Genomic DNA, 18344 nt, shown 5'->3' on the forward strand with positions numbered 1-18344 from the left:
ATGAATACATTCTTCTTTTTCTTTTTTTTGGTTTAATTCATATGAATACATTCGTCAAATGTCCCACCAGCACAATACGTAACATAATCCAAACTACATCAACCCCACCGCAGCTAGCAAGCATCGGTCATCCAGGTATCGGGCGTCCATCCCTACATGTATCTTTTTTTGAGGCGCCATTCTTTACTACACATTATGAATTGCATTTTCTCCTATACACACGCCTCCTAAATAACTAAATAAAACAAAAATAATCGCTACACACTAACCAAAATCTCATTTAAACAGGAAGGTGGAAAACAAAACGAAAGAAATACATTAAAAATTACTCAAAGATTCATTCACTACAGCCCTTTCATCCTCAATCAATGCTCGTCGTACTTCTAAACATCTGTCTTCTCCTATCCGTCTCTTGATTCCACTCTCGATCCCTCACATCCTCATCCATCGTCAGATAGCCATCAGTTATCGATGAGAAGCGATTACTGTAGCGCCTCCACATGCTATTATCCACCGTAACCATGCTCATCTCCCGGTCTTCTTCCTCAGCCTCGAATATTGATCGCGGGTTGGGGCTCATCATTGCCGTTGGTGGCTGATGGTCACCATCGTCGTCCTGGTTTTGGTATCGTCCTACTACAGATGACATGATAGAAGAGGAGGTCCTCCCTCTTGCTTTTCCGGCAAAGAAACCGACGGGCGAAAAGTTGTTTTCGGCACGGGTATCCATGCTATAGAAGTTCACCATGGATAGCGTGGGCGAGTAGGTGCTCTCGTGCATCTTCCGTAACGAGCCTGTCGGGGGTAAATCCACCACATCATTGCACTCAGAGATTAGTAGGCCTACATTAGACTGGAGTGGAAAATCATACTCGCTTTGTGAGAAAGCGGTACGTGTCGGCGTTGGCGGTATCACTTGTGGGTATGCAGGCTGGAAGGTATCCGAGATTACGAATCTCGGACGGGTTGGGAGTGAACAGGAAAAATGGCGAGTCGACATCTCTTGAATGGTCGGAGACTTAGTTTCAATACCTGGGGCATCGAGGAAGACATCGTGATATGCTGATTCAGATACATTTACAGAGGAAGAAGAAGTCGAAGCAGAGAGAGACGAAGATCGAGTGATCAGTGGTGATAGTAGAATACCAATCTTTCGAGCTGGCGGCTTTGATGGAATAGAGAGGTCCGAGGCTTCTACAGGTAGCGTCTTTGACTCTGAGTCTTCACAGTTGATTTTTTTACGATGAGAAGGAGACGTTAGACCCGATGGCGGCAAGTCATCACAAGAATGACCTAACGAGCTGTCGATTCTCAAACCCCCACCACCAGCCTTTCGCGGTGTACTGTGGTTACTATACTCTAGAATTGATGAACTGGTGGAGCTGACACTAGAAATCGAAGCACCATCATCATCTTCGGTGACACTGCTGAAGCGACATCTCGTATTATAGTTTTGCTTCGGCAATGAAGGAATTGGTGCTGTTGGGCAGCACCGTGGCCCCTGAAAACTTTGCAAAGTACCAGAATATCGTATTAAAGGTCTTGGAGGAGGTTGCGGCGCCCCCTTCATATCTTGGATAGTGTAGGAATCCGAGAAAGAACGACGACTGCTAACACCTGGGAGAAAAGAGTATACACTTGTACAAGTCACTGTGCCATGGTATTCATTAAGCTCGTTCGTAGATATTATTGAATTCAAGCGAGATGGTGGAACTGGTGATCTCTGAAGCATGTGTTGCTGATGGTGAGACGCCGAGAGGAGATACGGCGGTAGCGGAGACAATGCTGATATAAATACGGGTGAAGGTGGTATGGATGAGTATGATGAGTATATAGATGCACGATCAGCACCCAAAGTAGGAGACGAGAAAGAGCGGAGGGGTGTCCTATAGCCTGGAGGGATTGGACGCTCGAGCACATCGTCGTCGGACGGATCATGGATCTGCGCTGCTGCTCCTATGCGGAGAACACTCCTTGATCGTGAAGGCTGAACAAATGATGCTGGATGAGGCGGCAGATTCATGAACGATTGATCACAGAAAACCTGGTCCTTCCAAGTGATGTGCTTGTTCCCCCTTCCTTTACAACTATTATTCCTGCAAATATGGTTCGACGATTTGAGACTTGACGGCTGCAATGACAGTGCTGGCAATACTGGTGGTTTCTGTGATAGTGGCATCTCCTTACTAGTACCAGTATTGGGTTCAAAACTACATGAAGCTGTCATGGAATCTCCAAACTTGGAACTCTCTCGGCCACTGATGGAGTTTTGGCGATGACGGCCGATACGGCGTCGACGACAGTACAAGAGGATACCCATAGAAAGGGCCGCAACAATTGCTATCGCACCGCCTGTTGCTAATCCGGCGATAACAATTGGTGATAATGGACGCCCATCTCCTCCAGCTCCACCATCTTCTCCCATTATCCCCAGAGTACTGTGGTTATAAGCTGTCGGAGTATGTCTTGGCGCTGGTACTAATGTTGTATATGCCGAAACGGCGGCACCCTGGGCTTCTGGAGAAAATGGCCTACCGGTTGGCTGGCTTTCCCGGAATACAAACACCGAGTCGCTGCTAGCGTGATGGGCTACCATGGTTGATGCTATTTTATATCTTGGTACAGGGACTCGAGTGTGGTAGGTAAAGGTTCTTTATGGAGTGCCGGATTACTTAGAAGAATGAGTTATATACTTTATCTGAGATTGTATATGTTGGTGATTCATTCATCTATATACCAACCAATCTGTCTATACGTCCTATTAGTGCTGGGTCAGCTGACAGTTAATCATGGGTATTCACCTCCGATGATTAATAGGATGCAAAGTGGATAATAAAGAGTGCAATTTACTGTTTTAGTATCTATAGATCTAGGGGAAAAAAAGAACTCGCAAAAACTTGTCAAAAGGAACGACTGATCACGACAAATGAGTGTGGTATTTCCAAACAAGAAGCAGCGGAGAAAGGACTGTGGGTTGTTGGCGATCAAGGTTGCAACTTTTGTCGATTATGGGACTAATGACGGAGAGAGGGCCAAATATGAGTACAAATATAATAATAATAACAGGGATATAGAGAGGACCAAAATGTACTCCTCGAGACGTCTCATTAGGGTAGGACACGTGACAACTACTACGGAAATTTATATCTACCTACCTTCCCACACTGAAAAAGCTGATCATCTGCTCAGCCAGTAGATTATCTAGGAGAAAATGCACATACACGTCACATCTTTAATCTTAAGGGAGGTTAACCTCGTTCCTTGGGTGCTACAAGACAAGTGCTAATTCCTTTGTAGGTAAGGGTTTTCGAGCAATTGACTCGCAATTCCATGCAAGAATGTGAATGTGCTAGGATGAAGTCAGCATTGGGTAGGGAATGGCTTTTTCTATTTAACAAGTTGAATTCCATTTCCTAACCAATTGGATAGCACTCAGCGTTCTAAGCTATAACTCGATTGGCTCATACATAATCTCCAACTGTCTGAAGTTTGAAAAGCAAAAAAAAAAAAAGCATATTACAGAAACAATCACAAACGAAAGACAGAGCAAACAACACACTAGGCTCATGAGATGACCACACTCTACCGTTAGCTCGGGCAGCACAAACTCCGATCCCACATGTTCTGGTAATTAAGCAAGCATTGCGGAATCTCGGGGGATCCGGCTTTTGTATTTCAAAGCATGTGCATGCTTGTGGTGACCCCCGAGTATCAAAAAGTGAGTTGAATGGCCGGCCCTTGCTTATCACGTTACGGCTGTTTGCATATCAGGCATAAAGGGAGGAGTATGCCGATCGCCTAAGCATTGAGTAGCTACATACATGTAGTTACAACATCATGCTACAAGCCTTTTTTCTTTCAATTTCAGCGAGGCTTGTTACCGGAAACTTCATGCTGCTAGCCTTGAACCATCCCAACGACGTCGTATTTTACTGGAATAGGAAAGCAATTTATCCTATAGCATTTGTACTATGATGTACATACACACTTAATACGAACGGTGATACGTAGATCCCATCCCTTGCATTCTTTTCTCTCTTGGTCACATGTCCCAAAAATTCCGACACAAGTCTAAATATATGTACAACAATGCACATCTTGGCCCAACAAATATCATAGAGTATAAATATCGAAGATGAAGATGATATTTTTTCATTCCGACACGGCATCGAAATTCAAAACCTTCTTAAATTCCCTCTGAAATAAGGGGTGATGATAATACTCACCACTGTGTTTTGATCTCCATTTATAAAATTTCTGTATATACGAGGGAATTACATAGGTAACTTCCCTTAATACATGCAGCCTATTTTATAGGAGCTCAACCTATGTTTCTGCAGTTAGAGAGGCTTGCTTACCTTAGAAATTAAACTGTACATATCATGCATGGGTGTTCTAAGGCCATATAATTGGCATTGGTTGACTTCCCATAGGTATTCTGACTGTAACTAGACCGATTTCACTCCCGAAGATTTAAAAGAAAATGGAATCTAGGAGTTACCTGCTCTTTCCTAGACTATCTGAGGCATATAAACCTGCATAAATATCTTTCATAAAGTTTGGTTAACTATATAGCTTTTATCTAGGTCATCTATCGCTATAATTATGGAACTTCTTAGGTACACATTTATATCAAACTCTAGTGAAATGAAATATCTAAGAGACGATACACATGATATCAAGGCGCCTTTAGCTAGTGGGGTAATAGTGATATACAAAATAGAGGTAAAACTATCAGTACAAAGAAAGACCTGTAGATCCGCTACCCTGTACAGACATGAAAACACCACTTACAGCACCACATAATTTTTAGTCCAGCAGGGTTCCTATTTCTCTTACCAGGAACCCATGCCCTTATTGCCTTTCAACGCTTCGTGTTGGCCAATGGACTCATCAATTGCTTCCAAATCCTCACCCCAAGTCCTTTTCAAATCGAGCACCCAGGACTTTCCTCCCGCAGTATCTTGATCCTTTGGGATACCGGTGCATCCCCAGAATATAAATTTCTTGACGTTTTCAAAACCTAAAACGGGTGTTGAAATAGGTGTTGAGTCGTTGAGCTCGTTCATGGTTCCAGGAGCTTCAGCGAGGAGGTTGGTGATCTCATCATTGGATGATTTGAAGGCAGTGAACCACTCCCAATGGATATCCCAAAAGCCGAGGAAAAGATATGTCAACTTTGGGAAATCCACGCCGTGCATACCTCTCAACGGCACCGGTATAAGTTGTGGAAGAGGTGCATGGAATTTGCCATTGCCTGTCAAACGATTGGTATTGTTAACCGCTGCTACCAGATGCCTTTGGAGGCCCATTCAAAATATAACTTACCTTTGCCACGTTCCTTGAAAGTTTCCTGCCCGCGACTAAGCTCCAATCGCTCTAAGGTTTCTCTACTTCCCTTGAGTAGGCTCCAAATATAGGCAGCATGAATATCTTCAAAGGCTTTGACTTGATGCTTTTTGGTTTGTTCGCAAATACTGCCGCATCCAAAATACTTTAACCTTGACATAGGGACCCACGAAATATCGACATAATTTGGTGTTCTATACTTATACTTGGCCCCTTCAAATGCCGCCGCCATCCCCTCAACCCCAGGTTTTGCCGGTCCATCAGCATAATTTCTGATCCATTCGGATTCATTGGCGCAAACACATTGAATAAAAAGCTCCTCGACCTCTGGAAACCATTTCCCAAAGTCTTTAAGATCATCCCAACAAATCATAGTTTTCGATCCTGAGAAACTCATATGGGTTAATCTATTATCTCCAACGAGCCTGCTCCCTTCAATATTTCTAAGTTGGCCGTGTAAGCACGATAGAGATCTTAGAGCTTTAATATCCCAGGCTCCACCCTCCATTCTCAACTTTTTCAAGTTAGGCATGAGTGATAGAACTTGTTTAATGGTTTGCTCCGGATCAACCTTCGTGTGTGTCACATCAGTAAGAGAAAATACTGTGATTTTATCGGCCCATAAGCGTTTTACTGTGCCTAAGATAGCCGCGAGACTGAGCTTTTTCCCAGAGATATGGAGCGAAGTAAGGCCAAATTGTTTCCCTTTTATCAGCAGCTCAATGACTTCGTTGATGACTCCTATGTCATAATTTGCTGTATCAATGCTGAAATAACGGATAGAGGTCTCTGGTAAGGTGCGGATTAGACGTATAAATCCGTCGGGGCTCAATTCTTGATTCTTAAGCTCGATGACCATTTTATTCCAAAGAATAGGTTCGGACATCAACGCGCGAAACGACTTGCAAACAGAAAGAATAAATTTGAGCGCAGTTCCTAGCGGTAGGAATGTAACAATATGAATCAGGACTGTGAGAATGTAAAACGGAACCGTCAGCTTTGACCCAAGAAACAAAGATGATTGGAAGGTTTAGGTCAACGTACGCTCTAAGGGCAGGTTTTTAAATGCCCCGACATTGCTAGCTTCATTCAAGCCCATGCTCATAGGATAAATGTCTTTATTAAACACAATCTTTCTGCCATTTTTGTTGCATCTTTTTAACAAGGCACTTCTGACAAGTCCCCCACTTGGTATAATTCCAGAGGCAGAATTATCATCCAGTAAGTTGGTAATACCTTCCTCGGCAAGTGCTAGCTCCAGGACGCACTCCTCTAGGTCCTTTCTGGTAAGCGCGAATGCAAGTTTCTCGACATCGGAAGCATAGGTTTGCAAAGCTTCACTCAGGGGGCCACGTTGGTCAGCATCTTCGTTGAAGCCACCCAAAATATTAGGACTATAATCCAAGTAGCCGACTCCAATTTCGCTTGTACGAGCACGTTTGACCCTTGGCGACTCCATTGGAGATACTGGAGTTCTGATGATTGATAGACGACGATACCCATGGCGGTGTGCCTTTGCAGTCTCAAGAGGTGTAAGGTTATCCGGGGTCATACTATAGACACCATTTCCTTGATTTTCAATGCGTTTGTTAGCTGGGGTGAAAGGATCAGATGTCATAGCTGTCTGTAGAGGCGGAGGTGGCATATTATAACAAAGTGCCATCATAAGCCGACTATCCGTCGCGTCAAGGTTAGTCATGTCTGGTAGCTCCATCATAACATTTGGTCGTTGATGTTGATCCGCCACGTCCAGGTTGGCGACTTCCGGTAATCCTATCATAGTGTCTGATTGTTGTTGTTGTTGTTGCTGAATTTCTGGCAAACCTTGGTTCTCTTCCGCAAAGATATTACTGTCCTGGGAACCTTCATGATTATAATTGGGGTATTGTGCAAAGCCTTGGTTGATACTGGGATCAAATGCCTGCATCACGAACTCTGGTACAGGGGTCGAGGAAGTTTCTCCCAGCGGCGATGACTTCTGCTGCGGTTGAATGGTACCTCCAATCTCTAAATTGGCCCCTTCTAGTCCATTTTGAGGTGTATTCGTCTTTCTCTTGTTTTCGACTTTTAGCTGCAACGAAAGAATTTCTAATTGTAACTTTTGATTCTCATTCTGCAAGACCAAAGCATCAACTTGTCGCTTTTGTAACTCATTGAATTTCACCATCCAGTTATTATCTCCAATAGGAAGATCAGTCATGGTTGCAGAGGTTTAGGGAACTACATAGAGAGTTAGTTGGTATTATAAAAAACGATAGAGAGGTTAGTGCGGGTATAAATCTTTTGGCGGATGGAGGGAGAGATGTGTAAAAATGATAAGGGAATGTATCGATGAGAAGCTCGACGAAAGCTTGATAAAAGATTAGGTAGATAGTTGTATCTACAGTAACGGATTGAGGGAGTGGGATAAGTTGAGTAATAGAGCAGTAGACATACCAGAATATGGGCCCAGGGAAATATAACTTGCCAGACCCAAAGGACAGTCAAGTCAATGTTTATTTTGATGAAGGTGGACTTTGATTGGGCGGGAGAGGTGTGTTTGCGCGGAGTGGGGCGTTAGTTGAGGAGTTGGTTGGCTGGTGGATTAATTCTTGCCCCTGTGCCGAGAGTGTGCTCTTTTCCGAGGGCTCGATCTACTCTCTAGGGTTAGGTCTTCTTACTGACCTTTTCTCCTTAGGCCCTCAGCTGCACCCACATCACATACCCCACACACCATACTTTAAGCTTCCCTAAGGATTACATGTAGGTAAAACCCCCTGAGGGCCTGCTCTACATAGGTGCAAACGGTCTAGCCACCTTTAGTCTTTCGACGCAGAGAACCTTTAGTTATACGTTGCGTATTCCCTCTTATTCCCTAGTGACATTAACCACGCGAATTTATCCCTTCATCTTGTTATATCATGCAGATACATTTTATTTTTGGCTCATATCTATGCCCCCAAACGAATGCCGTTTACGTCGAGTGATATGTGGTGACTGTCATGGGATGCCTCAATATGGCAGTATATCTTCTGATCTATAGTCTTTGGGTTTATGAATCGCTGTAGAGAGATGCGTTGCTTGAGCCGTTATTTCTACTGTTGTAAATACATGTATGTACCCTGAAACAAGAATTGCGTGGCCAACCAGCCTACAGAAAAGGAAACATGTACAAAGCCTAAACCTGAAACAAAATGCTGCGAGCCTTTCAGCGCTAAAAATGCGAGCACTCGAGAGTAAATTGCCCGGCAAATTCATAGTTATGATCACAGTTCTTTTCAGGATCATCGAATATCACTCGTTACCACACAAAGGCTCATGCTCTATCTAGAGAGTCCCTAGGACAAGATCATATCTGAAAAATATTGTCGACGGCATCTAGGGAAAGTGGGAGTGGAAAAGCAAAGGCTAAGGGACAATTTTTTCATGGAAGTGGTACTTTAGCTACGTAATGAATACTAAGCCCTGTATAAAGGGATGATGGTTTAACGGAAAAGGAGGCAAAGAAAATCTTAATTACCCCAGATCAGAATGCAGCGAAGGAAAACAAGGTGTTGGTACAGTTTTATGGGAATACGCATTTGAACGCCTTCGGATAAAAATTATACGCGGCAGATTCCCAAACGCCCCTTCAATATATGGATAAAAATATACACGCTAAATCAACACCCATCGCTTGTCCCTCTCCCTATCACCAACTCTAGCTGCAACCCTGTTAAGCGTTTGTTTAATTGATTCTTTCCCAATCTTTGGAAATTGTTTCTTCAAAACTTCAATCAATCCCGCCTTAGTCATATCACTACCCTCAACCGCACGCTTAAAATCATCAAGGTCCTCAGCAGGAACTAGCAAAACACTTTTACCCTTCTTGGGTGTTAGTGCCTCTGCGCCTATAGCCACAGTTGTTACTTGAGGTCGATTTGAGGTAGCAAGGGGAAGAGGAGGCGGTTCCATAGCAGTTGGTACAGATGCTTTCGATGTGCAGGGCTTTGGTACTGAGGATTTTGGCGCCGATGCAGAAACAAGGAAACTGGTCAAAGTCTTGGCATTTTTCGGTGGTGGATTCCAATAGACCGTTGAAAACGGATCAATAGGACCAGATACACCCTCTATGATGATAGGTTAGTAAGAATTCATAGTTGCAGCCAAGATAAACTCACCAAGAAGTACTTCCATCTTCATCTCTTCAAACTCTGCCCTCGTGTTCCGACCATCCTCATCCTCCCAACAGAGGCCCGAAGATAACGGCACTAGAGCGGCCAAAGCACCTCGCCTGTTTTTAGCTGCCTGGTCCTCTTCATCGTCCAAAAAGCCATCCATTTCGTCATCCAAGCTTTCTACTTCCTCATCTTCTTCACCATCATCACTCAATAAGTCCTCACCATCCTCGTCTTGTGCGCCTTCTTCCCATTCTGCCTCTGAATCATAATCATAATTAATATTCGGCAAGGTCTTTTGGAACGGATTGCGTCCTTTGCGGAGACCACCGGTAGTAGGATTCCTAGTGAATGTCCCGGAGTAGGGCGGTCGTACATCTTCCGCAAATTTCAAGAACTTATTAGGTAAACAATTAAGCATCTTAAAGTAGATTGCTGTGCCATCTGCTCCTTTAGGTATTTTCTGCTTCTTTAGCTCGATTATTGGGGGCAGCGATGAGTCGTCTGGGGCATTTATCCTAGCTAGAAGGTCTTTGGTTGTATAGCCCAACATCTTTCCTCGCGGGCCACGCTTATGCGGCGGAATATGAAGTAGTTCTGTTATCTGTTCTTTTGTTACTGTTCCAACTGCCGGTACTGTCTCCATCTGATTCTCCGCGCAATTATGTTCTCTCGGGAGAGTCAGGGCTTTATCAATCGAAACCTTCATCGCAAACTTATAGGCATCGTCACGCTGGAAGCAGTGTGGTGGCGCGACTGTCACATTAGGTTTTACAAAGAACGGTTGGAAGCTTTTCTCATAATCGCTCTGCCTCTGTCGTATCTCCAGCTCCGGTGACATTGTTTTTGGGCACGCTCCCGGGGGTGCTGCCGTAGCCTTTGCCGGACTACTTGGAGGGCCAGAAGGCTTCACAAAGAAGTTTTGGAGTCGAGTTTGAGCCTGTCAGTGTAATCAGCGGTAAATTCGCGAATATATTTCCAGACCGAAATTTATCATACCCTATCCTTTTTAGCCTTTTCCTCATCTTTTTTTTTCTTCTCGTCATCTTTTTTCTTCTTTTCTTCATCTTTTTTCTTTTTTTCCTCGTCTCTAATTCGTTTCTTTTCATCTCGCTCGGCTTTCTATAATGGCCCGCTGGGTTAATATTTGCTTATGTACCTATAAGCTGTTGTAGAAGCTTACCTTTACAGCCTTTTCTTCCTCTTTCGCAGCCCTTTCTTTCTCTTTGGCCTCTTTTTCCTTCTCCTTGGCTTCTTTCGCCTTTCTTCTCTCTTCCATCTCTGCCTCGGTCATTTTCGTCTTTTTCTTAGCGGGACCCTTGCCATCTCCGCCGCCGTCGACCGTAGCGGGAGCTGTCGGCTCATCTGCTGCTACTTCTGACCGAGCTCTCTTCTTCGATCCCTCTTCCGATGAGCTTGCTGGAGAGGCATCTTTTATGACTGCTGGGGATAAGGTGGCATGCAATTCTGAAGTTGAAGGAGGAGGATGGGTTGTAGTTGACGACGCGCTCATGCCTAGTGTGATTACTTAGCGAGTTCTTTCGTGTCGTGTGCTTCGTAAAACGTTATCCCCCAGGAAGAGCTGCTTGTCTGACTACTCCTTTTTTTTATTCTGGGATTGATGAATGGTATGATAATGGTGTGCGACTGGGAATTGGGGAGGTTGTGAACCGCTGAATGGTGGGAAACGTGTTTGAACGCGGCAGGCGTTACCTTGCAAGGTCTGAAGACGCGTTGAACCCGCCAAGAAAGAAAAGTATGTAGATCCTCATGACTACATGTACGAACCATGTACTACTACTACGAACGACGCCCCCAATCGTGAGCGACAGGGCTTTATTACACCACAGTATTATACAGTGGAGTCCCGATAGTAGCAACCTCGATAATAGCATATCCTCGATAGTAGCATATGTTTGGGCAATCCCAAACGAGTCGGTACGGGCAAAGTTGTTCTCGATACAAGCATATCCTCGATAGTGGCACACGAAAATCCGTTCCCGACCATATGCTATTATCGAGACTCCACTGTAATACTACTCGCCCTTGGCGCAATGCACACTTTCTTCAAATATATCAAACTCCTTAAACCTCTTTTAGCTTGTTCTTCGGGATTGCACTCTAATCGGGATTTTCGTCCGTCCGTCGGTCGCGTAGAAATCCAATCGTATTGTTTTCTTTCCTTTAAATTTATTAACCTCTAAAGCATGGAGTACATATATTTATGAGTCCGTTCTAGTCTATGCAGCGTCAGTCTACAAAGCGAAGACCTACATACCTACAAGTATGTAAACTAGTCTGTATCAAGGAAAGCATACAAACATCTCTTGACAGTACCATAACTTAAAAAGGTTAGGCATATTCAGTAAATATATCTCTAGATCTTATTCCCACTCATATATTTGTTCCACTCCTCTCTTCACTAGCTAAGGATATATTAAGGTCAATCATTATACGCAGGACTAGCGGTATTTAAGTACGCTAATTACAACCTTCTATAATTTCAAGCAGCCATCACTCCTTCTACCGACTCATTTTCACCCAGGTTCGTGACGGTGTGCTCCTATGTTTATCTGCTGATATAAACTATAACCAGAAATATATGGCACGATAGTTTAGGCTAGCTTATCCATCTAACAATAACTCACGACTCTTAAGTGCCTTCCTTGGTGCATAGAAGCTTCAACGTATGCCCCCACGGTATCTAGGAAGCGCCACATCAGCACATAGTAGAAATCAATTCTCGATGCCAATTGAGAGCCTACGGCACTCCTTCAACGGGCGCCTGCCATTGTTAAGTCATTGTCGAAGCCGGGCTGGAACGGGAGCAGGATATAGACAACTCCCCCGGCCTTTAATGTCACCTCGGGTGGGGTACTTGGAGAAGAGTCTCGTTATGTGCGCTAGAGGATCTTTTCGAAAGAATGAAATAGCATGGTCCTTTGTAAAAAGGGGAGGGAAAAAAAAGTACAACCAATGAAATATATCTTCGAGTTCCGGGAACCACGCTGCACGCTGCACGCCGTCAATCCGGCTCGGGATAAGCTGAGATGAGGAGAGAAAGGAAAGTTAGCGAAGGAAATTTTTCTAGAAATGGGAGAGCCCGCTGACAGGTCTTCAGACAAGGTCTTGTGAAGGATGACTCAGCCGAGTGAGATTATATGATTCATACACATATCGATGAGCATCCAGGCAGAAGATTTTGAAATATCACAGCTCTTCTTCCAGGATAGTGCTATTAGTATCACCACAAAGGTGAATGGTTAATATAGTCGATGGGAATCTCATGCGGGGATAGGCGGGGAGGATACGGCGTGTCGACATCTCATACGTGTCTTAAAGTAGCCTCCAGAAAAGAAGATAATACATGTATTATAGTATCGGTGGGGAAGAGGCCCTAAGCCACCGGCTACGTTCATGTAGTAGACCTGTGATAATGCGGAGTCGTCGAGATCACTGCTAGATGGCCGAGTATTGCCAAGGTGGAGGATCAGATAAGACCAAAACCAGGAAATTTCGCCAGGCCGAATCCAGAGATTTGGTGTTATACTAGCTTATGCGTCATTAGGCTATTGAGGGTTGTAACTTGTAGGTTGTAGGGCTAGGTGTTTCCGTTGTCTTGGCGTCGACCTCTTAGGAATCTCGTCCATGCTTGACCGTTAAGGTACAGGAGGTATAGGGACTCCGGAACATAGGTATTTGAAACATAGCTCTATGATTCAAGACGCTAGTTAAGGCGATGCTACTCTAGAGTTAAAGAGAATCTCCGAGTCGAGTGATAACCTATGATCAAGCGTATTTTAATACCGTCTGGAGCAACCTACCGCGAAAGAACCATATTCTAAGATACCCGCCCCAGAGGTAACGAGCGAGAATACATTCCAAAAACTGAGAGCCAGTTCCGATCAAGATGACATGACATCAGATCAGAAAAGTTAAAAAGTTAATCGCCTCGCCGCTTCCGTTCAGCCACACAGACTAGTTAAGTGATTCCCTCGACCATGTTTCACTCCACTTCCTTCTGGAAGATGGTAACCATGGTAACGTCCACATATGCAAACCGAAGGACAGGGGTTTCCAACTGTGTGGGCAGATGGTAGAGGGGCTACCTGTGCTGTGCATGCCTCACGACCAGATGTCATCTGCTAGCGGCAGGAACAGTTATCTCAGACCTATCATAGGATTCGTTTTGAGACGTTGCCTCACAAGGCGCGGCGGGGTAAAACACATGCCATGTCTGACTCCGTACCAAGGGGAGCGATGTGCATATATCATAAGCAGAGGACGATCACAACGCTAGAGAACAGAGAGCACCTGGTGTATGTTACTCTGACTTACAAAGGTCATGTAGCTCCAGGAATGTTTCCAAGTTGAGGGAATAATATATAGCCCTTCATCTCTTTGTTCGGTGCAGTGCGAAAAAAAAAAAAAATTACACAATCGGATTGTTTGCACTTTCCGTGGAGAGTGAAGCTTTTGGTATCATCCACCGTTGCTGCTGCTACATGTAGCTACATATCATATCATAGCGGCTTGGTGTGTGCCACGTGGTGTGGTTCCTGTGATTGCTCGCCGATCTTGAAAGGGAAATGATAATTATACAGGTTTTTTTTGTGTGAGTTAAGTGGGTCGCATGGACATTTGCAAAACTCTGTTCAAGAAATCTAAGACACTCGTAACCTCAATAGTCAGATCTGAAGCCTATGCGTCATTAAGTCATATTTCACCAGAAAGGCATATGCACCAAAAGTTTCTAGACATGAATCACTTCTTGCCTACATGTATTCTCTCAAAATTTGAGCACAAGTATGTACATATGTAACAGGTGTTGTTATGCGTCTACTACCCCCCTTTATGGACAGATGGTGGGTAGGAAAGATAACTATGAATGATAGTACGCTAAAGATATCTAGCAATGTAGCGGGAATCTCCCAGAGCCCAGAAAGTCTCAGACCAAGACAAAAAGAAAAAGGATAGTCAACGAAAGTATTTCTCCAAACATCGTCACACCAGCGCTCACGAAAAGAAAAAAGGACAAATAAAATGGTTGTAAAAACGAATGTCAAGAGTTGTAAGTAGCGAAACACCAGACAGAAACAAAAAGCCCCCCTTCCCCTCATCAAAAAAAAAGAAAGAAAAAAAAAAAAAAAAAAACAGAGAGGAAAAGTCAACAAAATAAAAAAGCCAGTAAACACCCTAGAACCCCAATATTTGAAGAACCCCCGGCCCCACCCTGACCCCCCGACCCCATGAAATGAGAATAGACAAAAGTAAAATGCAACCAGCGAAAGACATAGATACAGCGAAGGGAAAAAAGAAGATTACAAAAGAGAATATGTAGATAGATGCTCAAAACCTGGGTATGAACATTTCCTGGTTATCCCGTCAACCAGGTTTATATCTGTTGGTACTCGACAAAGGGGTCAACCTCTTGCGTTCTCTCCCCAATACCAATTCCTCCTATGCCCTTGGGCCACTAGCTCCCAAAACAATCGTAAATCGAGAAGAAAAAAAGAAGGGATAGCCTCCCAGCCCGGCCGGTAAAACAGAAAAATCAACAAAAAGCTAGTGAAAAATAGGGAAAGTAACGAGTATTAAAAGAAATTCCCGAGTTAAAAACAAAACTTTTTTTCACCCCAAAACGAAGAAAGATAACCAACCCAAACGAATGTCGCCAAAGGAAATAACTAAAGGAAGACGAAAGAAAAGGAAAAAACGAAAGAAAAGACGGACCGCCCGCCCCAGAGTTTCCCAGACCCCATCTATGTATGTATATGAAAGAAAGAAAGAAAAAAGAAAAATTTTCCCCATCACCACTCGTCACCCGCACACCCAGCTGTCTACACGTCTGGATTGGCTACAAACAACCGCACGCCACTCATGGTCATTGTTCGCACCACATCTTCCTCGTTTAAACTACCTCTTCGCCTGACTGTATTGTCTCTTCTTGGGATTCCGGCGTTGTGGTAGCTGTGGTCGTAGGTATTCCGGTATTCAGATCGGCCTGGAGGACTGTGTGAGCCGGAATTCTTCGGCTTATTTCCTTCCTGGGACTCTGCTATTGAAGAGGTGGGGGAGTAGCTCGGTGTGCTCCCACTTGAGTTTCTATGCGGCCGCCCAACGTTATTTCCATAGATGGAGGATGTCCTATTTGTGTCTGAGCGTATTGAAGAACTGCGGTTTGTTTTTCGATGATTCGAATTCAGCGATGATTTACCGGATCCAGATCGCTTATTAAGACCGGGGCCAACAATGAATGTCTCATCCTCATCCTCGTCGCCGAGGACCTCTGTTGCTGACAACCGAGAAGGAATACCACTCGGGAGAGCCCCATTCGCAATACCAGGCTCAGTGCTTCCACCCCAAGCTTTCTTGACAGTTGAAGCTACGTGGTTGGTGCTTCGTCCTAATTTCCCACTTCGGCCAGCGTTTAGAGAAGATGCAGTGGACCCGCTTCCAGACCCAAGACCATGCTGGTTGTAGCCCGCGCTTAGATATGTCCCTGTCGACGATCCAACAACTTCCATAGCTGCGCGAAGCTTTGCAGCTCTCTGTGCGGCCACCAGGCGCGGATCTTCATATTGCGATTTGTCGCACCAAACTGTGGCCTTCTGCCGCCGGAGGTAAGTTACATAGGCGTTTGAAGATGTTGTTGCAATTGAGCTGGCGGTATGATTGCTCCCTGAGCGTCGCAGAGTGATCGGGACAGTTTGATCCATTCTTCCGCTGCTTGAGCTGTTGCTTGAGGTTGTAGAGTTTGAGCCTGAACGATGGCTCAAGTATGTGACGGTTTGAAAGTTATTTCCGTTGTTTGCGGCGTTGCTGTAGCCAGGGTTGTAGTTGGCGGGGTAGTTGTCAGCCGGTAAGGCGCCAGAAGAGGAGGTCCGGCGACGAGCGTGGGTGTTGTAGGAGCCTTGCGAAGAAGCAGACTGTGGGTCGTACGGATTTGGAGCTGGCGCGAGGTTGGGATTGATGGTGAGGCTCTTTGTTGAAGGTGAAGGGTAGAAGGGTGGGCCGAGGGGTCTTTGAGGGAACTGGTAGTGAGGAGCACGGTATTCAACCATCACGAGAGTTTCCGGTTTAGGGAATTTGGTGCGGGAGGGAACTTGTAATTTGTGCGCGAGGGGTGATAAGGGGCGGTGGTGGAGGGATGCGGCGCGATGCTGCAGCTCATACACAAAACAAGAGTTGAAGGAGGATCTGAGGCTGAATCGAATATGACCTGTGCAAGCTGATGGCTATTGATATGAACTGGCACCGGAAACAACGGCCTGGCATGTTAGTCTTAAGCATTTCGAAAGAGCCGGTACATCTCGTGGGGGATGGTGTGCAGATAAGGGAGGAAAACCCCCATTAAATCTTGATTCCAAATTTCACAACCAGATTCCAAGATTTAGATTGAAAAGATTGGGTAAGAAAAATGGCTGCAAAATACCTGATCCTAAAAAATTTGCCCCTCCCTTGCGTTTGGTTCCTGCGAATGGGCGATTTCTCGATTTTCTCCTTCTTCTTGAATTTTAGGTTCCACGGTAAAGATGTCGATCGAGCTCTGAAGGTTGTATTTAATTTCGATTAAATCCGGGGAAACTTTCACTCGCTTCGGGAATGCCTGCAATTCCGTTGAGTGCGAATTTTGGAAACTTTTTGAAGCTCAATGCTACCGAACCGCCGAGTATTGAGATCCGGACTTCGATGTGATCGTGGAGAAAAGCGTTGCGATCGTATCCGTTGCCTTGGGGGGGGGGAGGGGATGGTGGAAGTAAATAGCGCGGGGGTGCCTGTCCGTCCTGTGGGCGAGGGCCAGTGGGCCAGTGGGGCTGGCTTGGTTGATATTTGACTGACTCGCTTCGAGATTAAAAACCTATGCCGCTTCCGAGAAACAGGCCCTGAGCTCAAGTTCTTTCTAGTTCTCCAAAAAGCTGAGCCTCGTTTTGTCTTTCCTTTGCTTTTTTTTTCAGGGCTGGATGTCTGTCCCTTTCTTGCGGTTCCTTTCTTCCCTCAGGGAACAATTTCGATACTGTCTGTGACGAGTGATATGTGGATGGTGTTATATGTGTGTGCCTTCAGAAACACGGATAGATTTATCCTGGCGCTCGGAATGACGTTGTTTCTTCAGTAAGGAAAGGAGAGAGAGATATTGATTGATTGATTGCAGCAGAGTATCAGAGAGGAAAGATAGCGGACTCGAATGCCGAAGATTGTAACCTGCTGTAAAGTATGATGTATGATGTATGATGTATGATGTAGATTGGTAGATTGTATGTCCGTCCTAGGCAGTCTGCTGTCTTCCTCACTTTGTTTGTTTCCTCTCTCTCTCTCTCTCTCACGCAATCTCTCCTTTCTCCTTCCTCTCCTTGTCTTGCTTGTTGTTGCAGTATATCTTTTCCCAGTGACCTTTAGGAGTAACTTATGCCTAGCCGTCTGTGATTATTATGAGTTTTCTTTACTTTTCCTTTTTTCTTTCTTATCTTTTTAAGGACGCACCACCTTTTCTGAACTTGAACTGCTTTCTCGTGCTTTTCTCCAAGAGCGGACCGCGGGCGTATTATTTACCAGAGCGAGCCATGTGGTGAAGCCAGGACAGACGAAAGCGGGAGCTGCTGGGTGTGTGAAAAAGTGGCTCCCCTGCAGCTTAAAGCACTTACTGCCCTATCTACCACCTCTACCCAGCAAAGCACCTATTTGCCTACCCAGGTACCTACATTATGGGCTTTACTCCACTAGTTCGCGATAACCTCAACACGTACTTAGAGTTCTAGTCTTTTTTTTTTTTTTTTTGGTTGCCCTTTGACGCGAAGGCAGCAGGGTTAGAGAGACTGACAAGGAAGCCGTAATTGGGACCCGCGGATCGAGATTTAG

At 44.8% G+C, this 18344-nt stretch overlaps 4 protein-coding genes across 4 annotated transcripts; all 4 read right to left on the reverse strand.

Moving 5' to 3' along the window:
- Positions 1-361: 361 nt before the first annotated feature.
- Positions 362-2596, reverse strand: LAJ45_04705 (uncharacterized protein; the record flags this gene model as incomplete). The annotated part of the gene is made up of 1 exon (XM_046114282.1): positions 362-2596. One exon carries the CDS (start codon positions 2594-2596, stop codon positions 362-364), a length of 2235 nt encoding a protein of 744 aa, XP_045972308.1.
- A 2239-nt stretch (positions 2597-4835) lies between these two features.
- Positions 4836-7549, reverse strand: LAJ45_04706 (uncharacterized protein; the record flags this gene model as incomplete). Its single annotated transcript, XM_046114283.1, has 3 exons — positions 4836-5257; positions 5329-6318; positions 6394-7549. The coding sequence occupies 3 exons, from the start codon at positions 7547-7549 to the stop codon at positions 4836-4838; spliced, it is 2568 nt and encodes an 855-aa protein (XP_045972309.1).
- A 1436-nt stretch (positions 7550-8985) lies between these two features.
- On the reverse strand, positions 8986-10998 carry LAJ45_04707 (uncharacterized protein; the record flags this gene model as incomplete). The annotated part of the gene is made up of 4 exons (XM_046114284.1): positions 8986-9437; positions 9489-10425; positions 10485-10607; positions 10669-10998. 4 exons carry the CDS (start codon positions 10996-10998, stop codon positions 8986-8988), a joined length of 1842 nt encoding a protein of 613 aa, XP_045972310.1.
- A 4327-nt stretch (positions 10999-15325) lies between these two features.
- LAJ45_04708 (uncharacterized protein) lies at positions 15326-18051 on the reverse strand (the record flags this gene model as incomplete). The annotated part of the gene is made up of 7 exons (XM_046114285.1): positions 15326-16590; positions 16662-16756; positions 16921-17034; positions 17147-17330; positions 17813-17906; positions 17970-17977; positions 18039-18051. The coding sequence occupies 7 exons, from the start codon at positions 18049-18051 to the stop codon at positions 15326-15328; spliced, it is 1773 nt and encodes a 590-aa protein (XP_045972311.1).
- Positions 18052-18344: the final 293 nt, after the last annotated feature.

The sequence above is a fragment of the Morchella importuna genome, assembly GCF_003444635.1.
Source record: "Morchella importuna strain M04M26 chromosome Unknown Morimp01GS012, whole genome shotgun sequence".
Lineage (NCBI taxonomy): Eukaryota > Fungi > Ascomycota > Pezizomycetes > Pezizales > Morchellaceae > Morchella > Morchella importuna.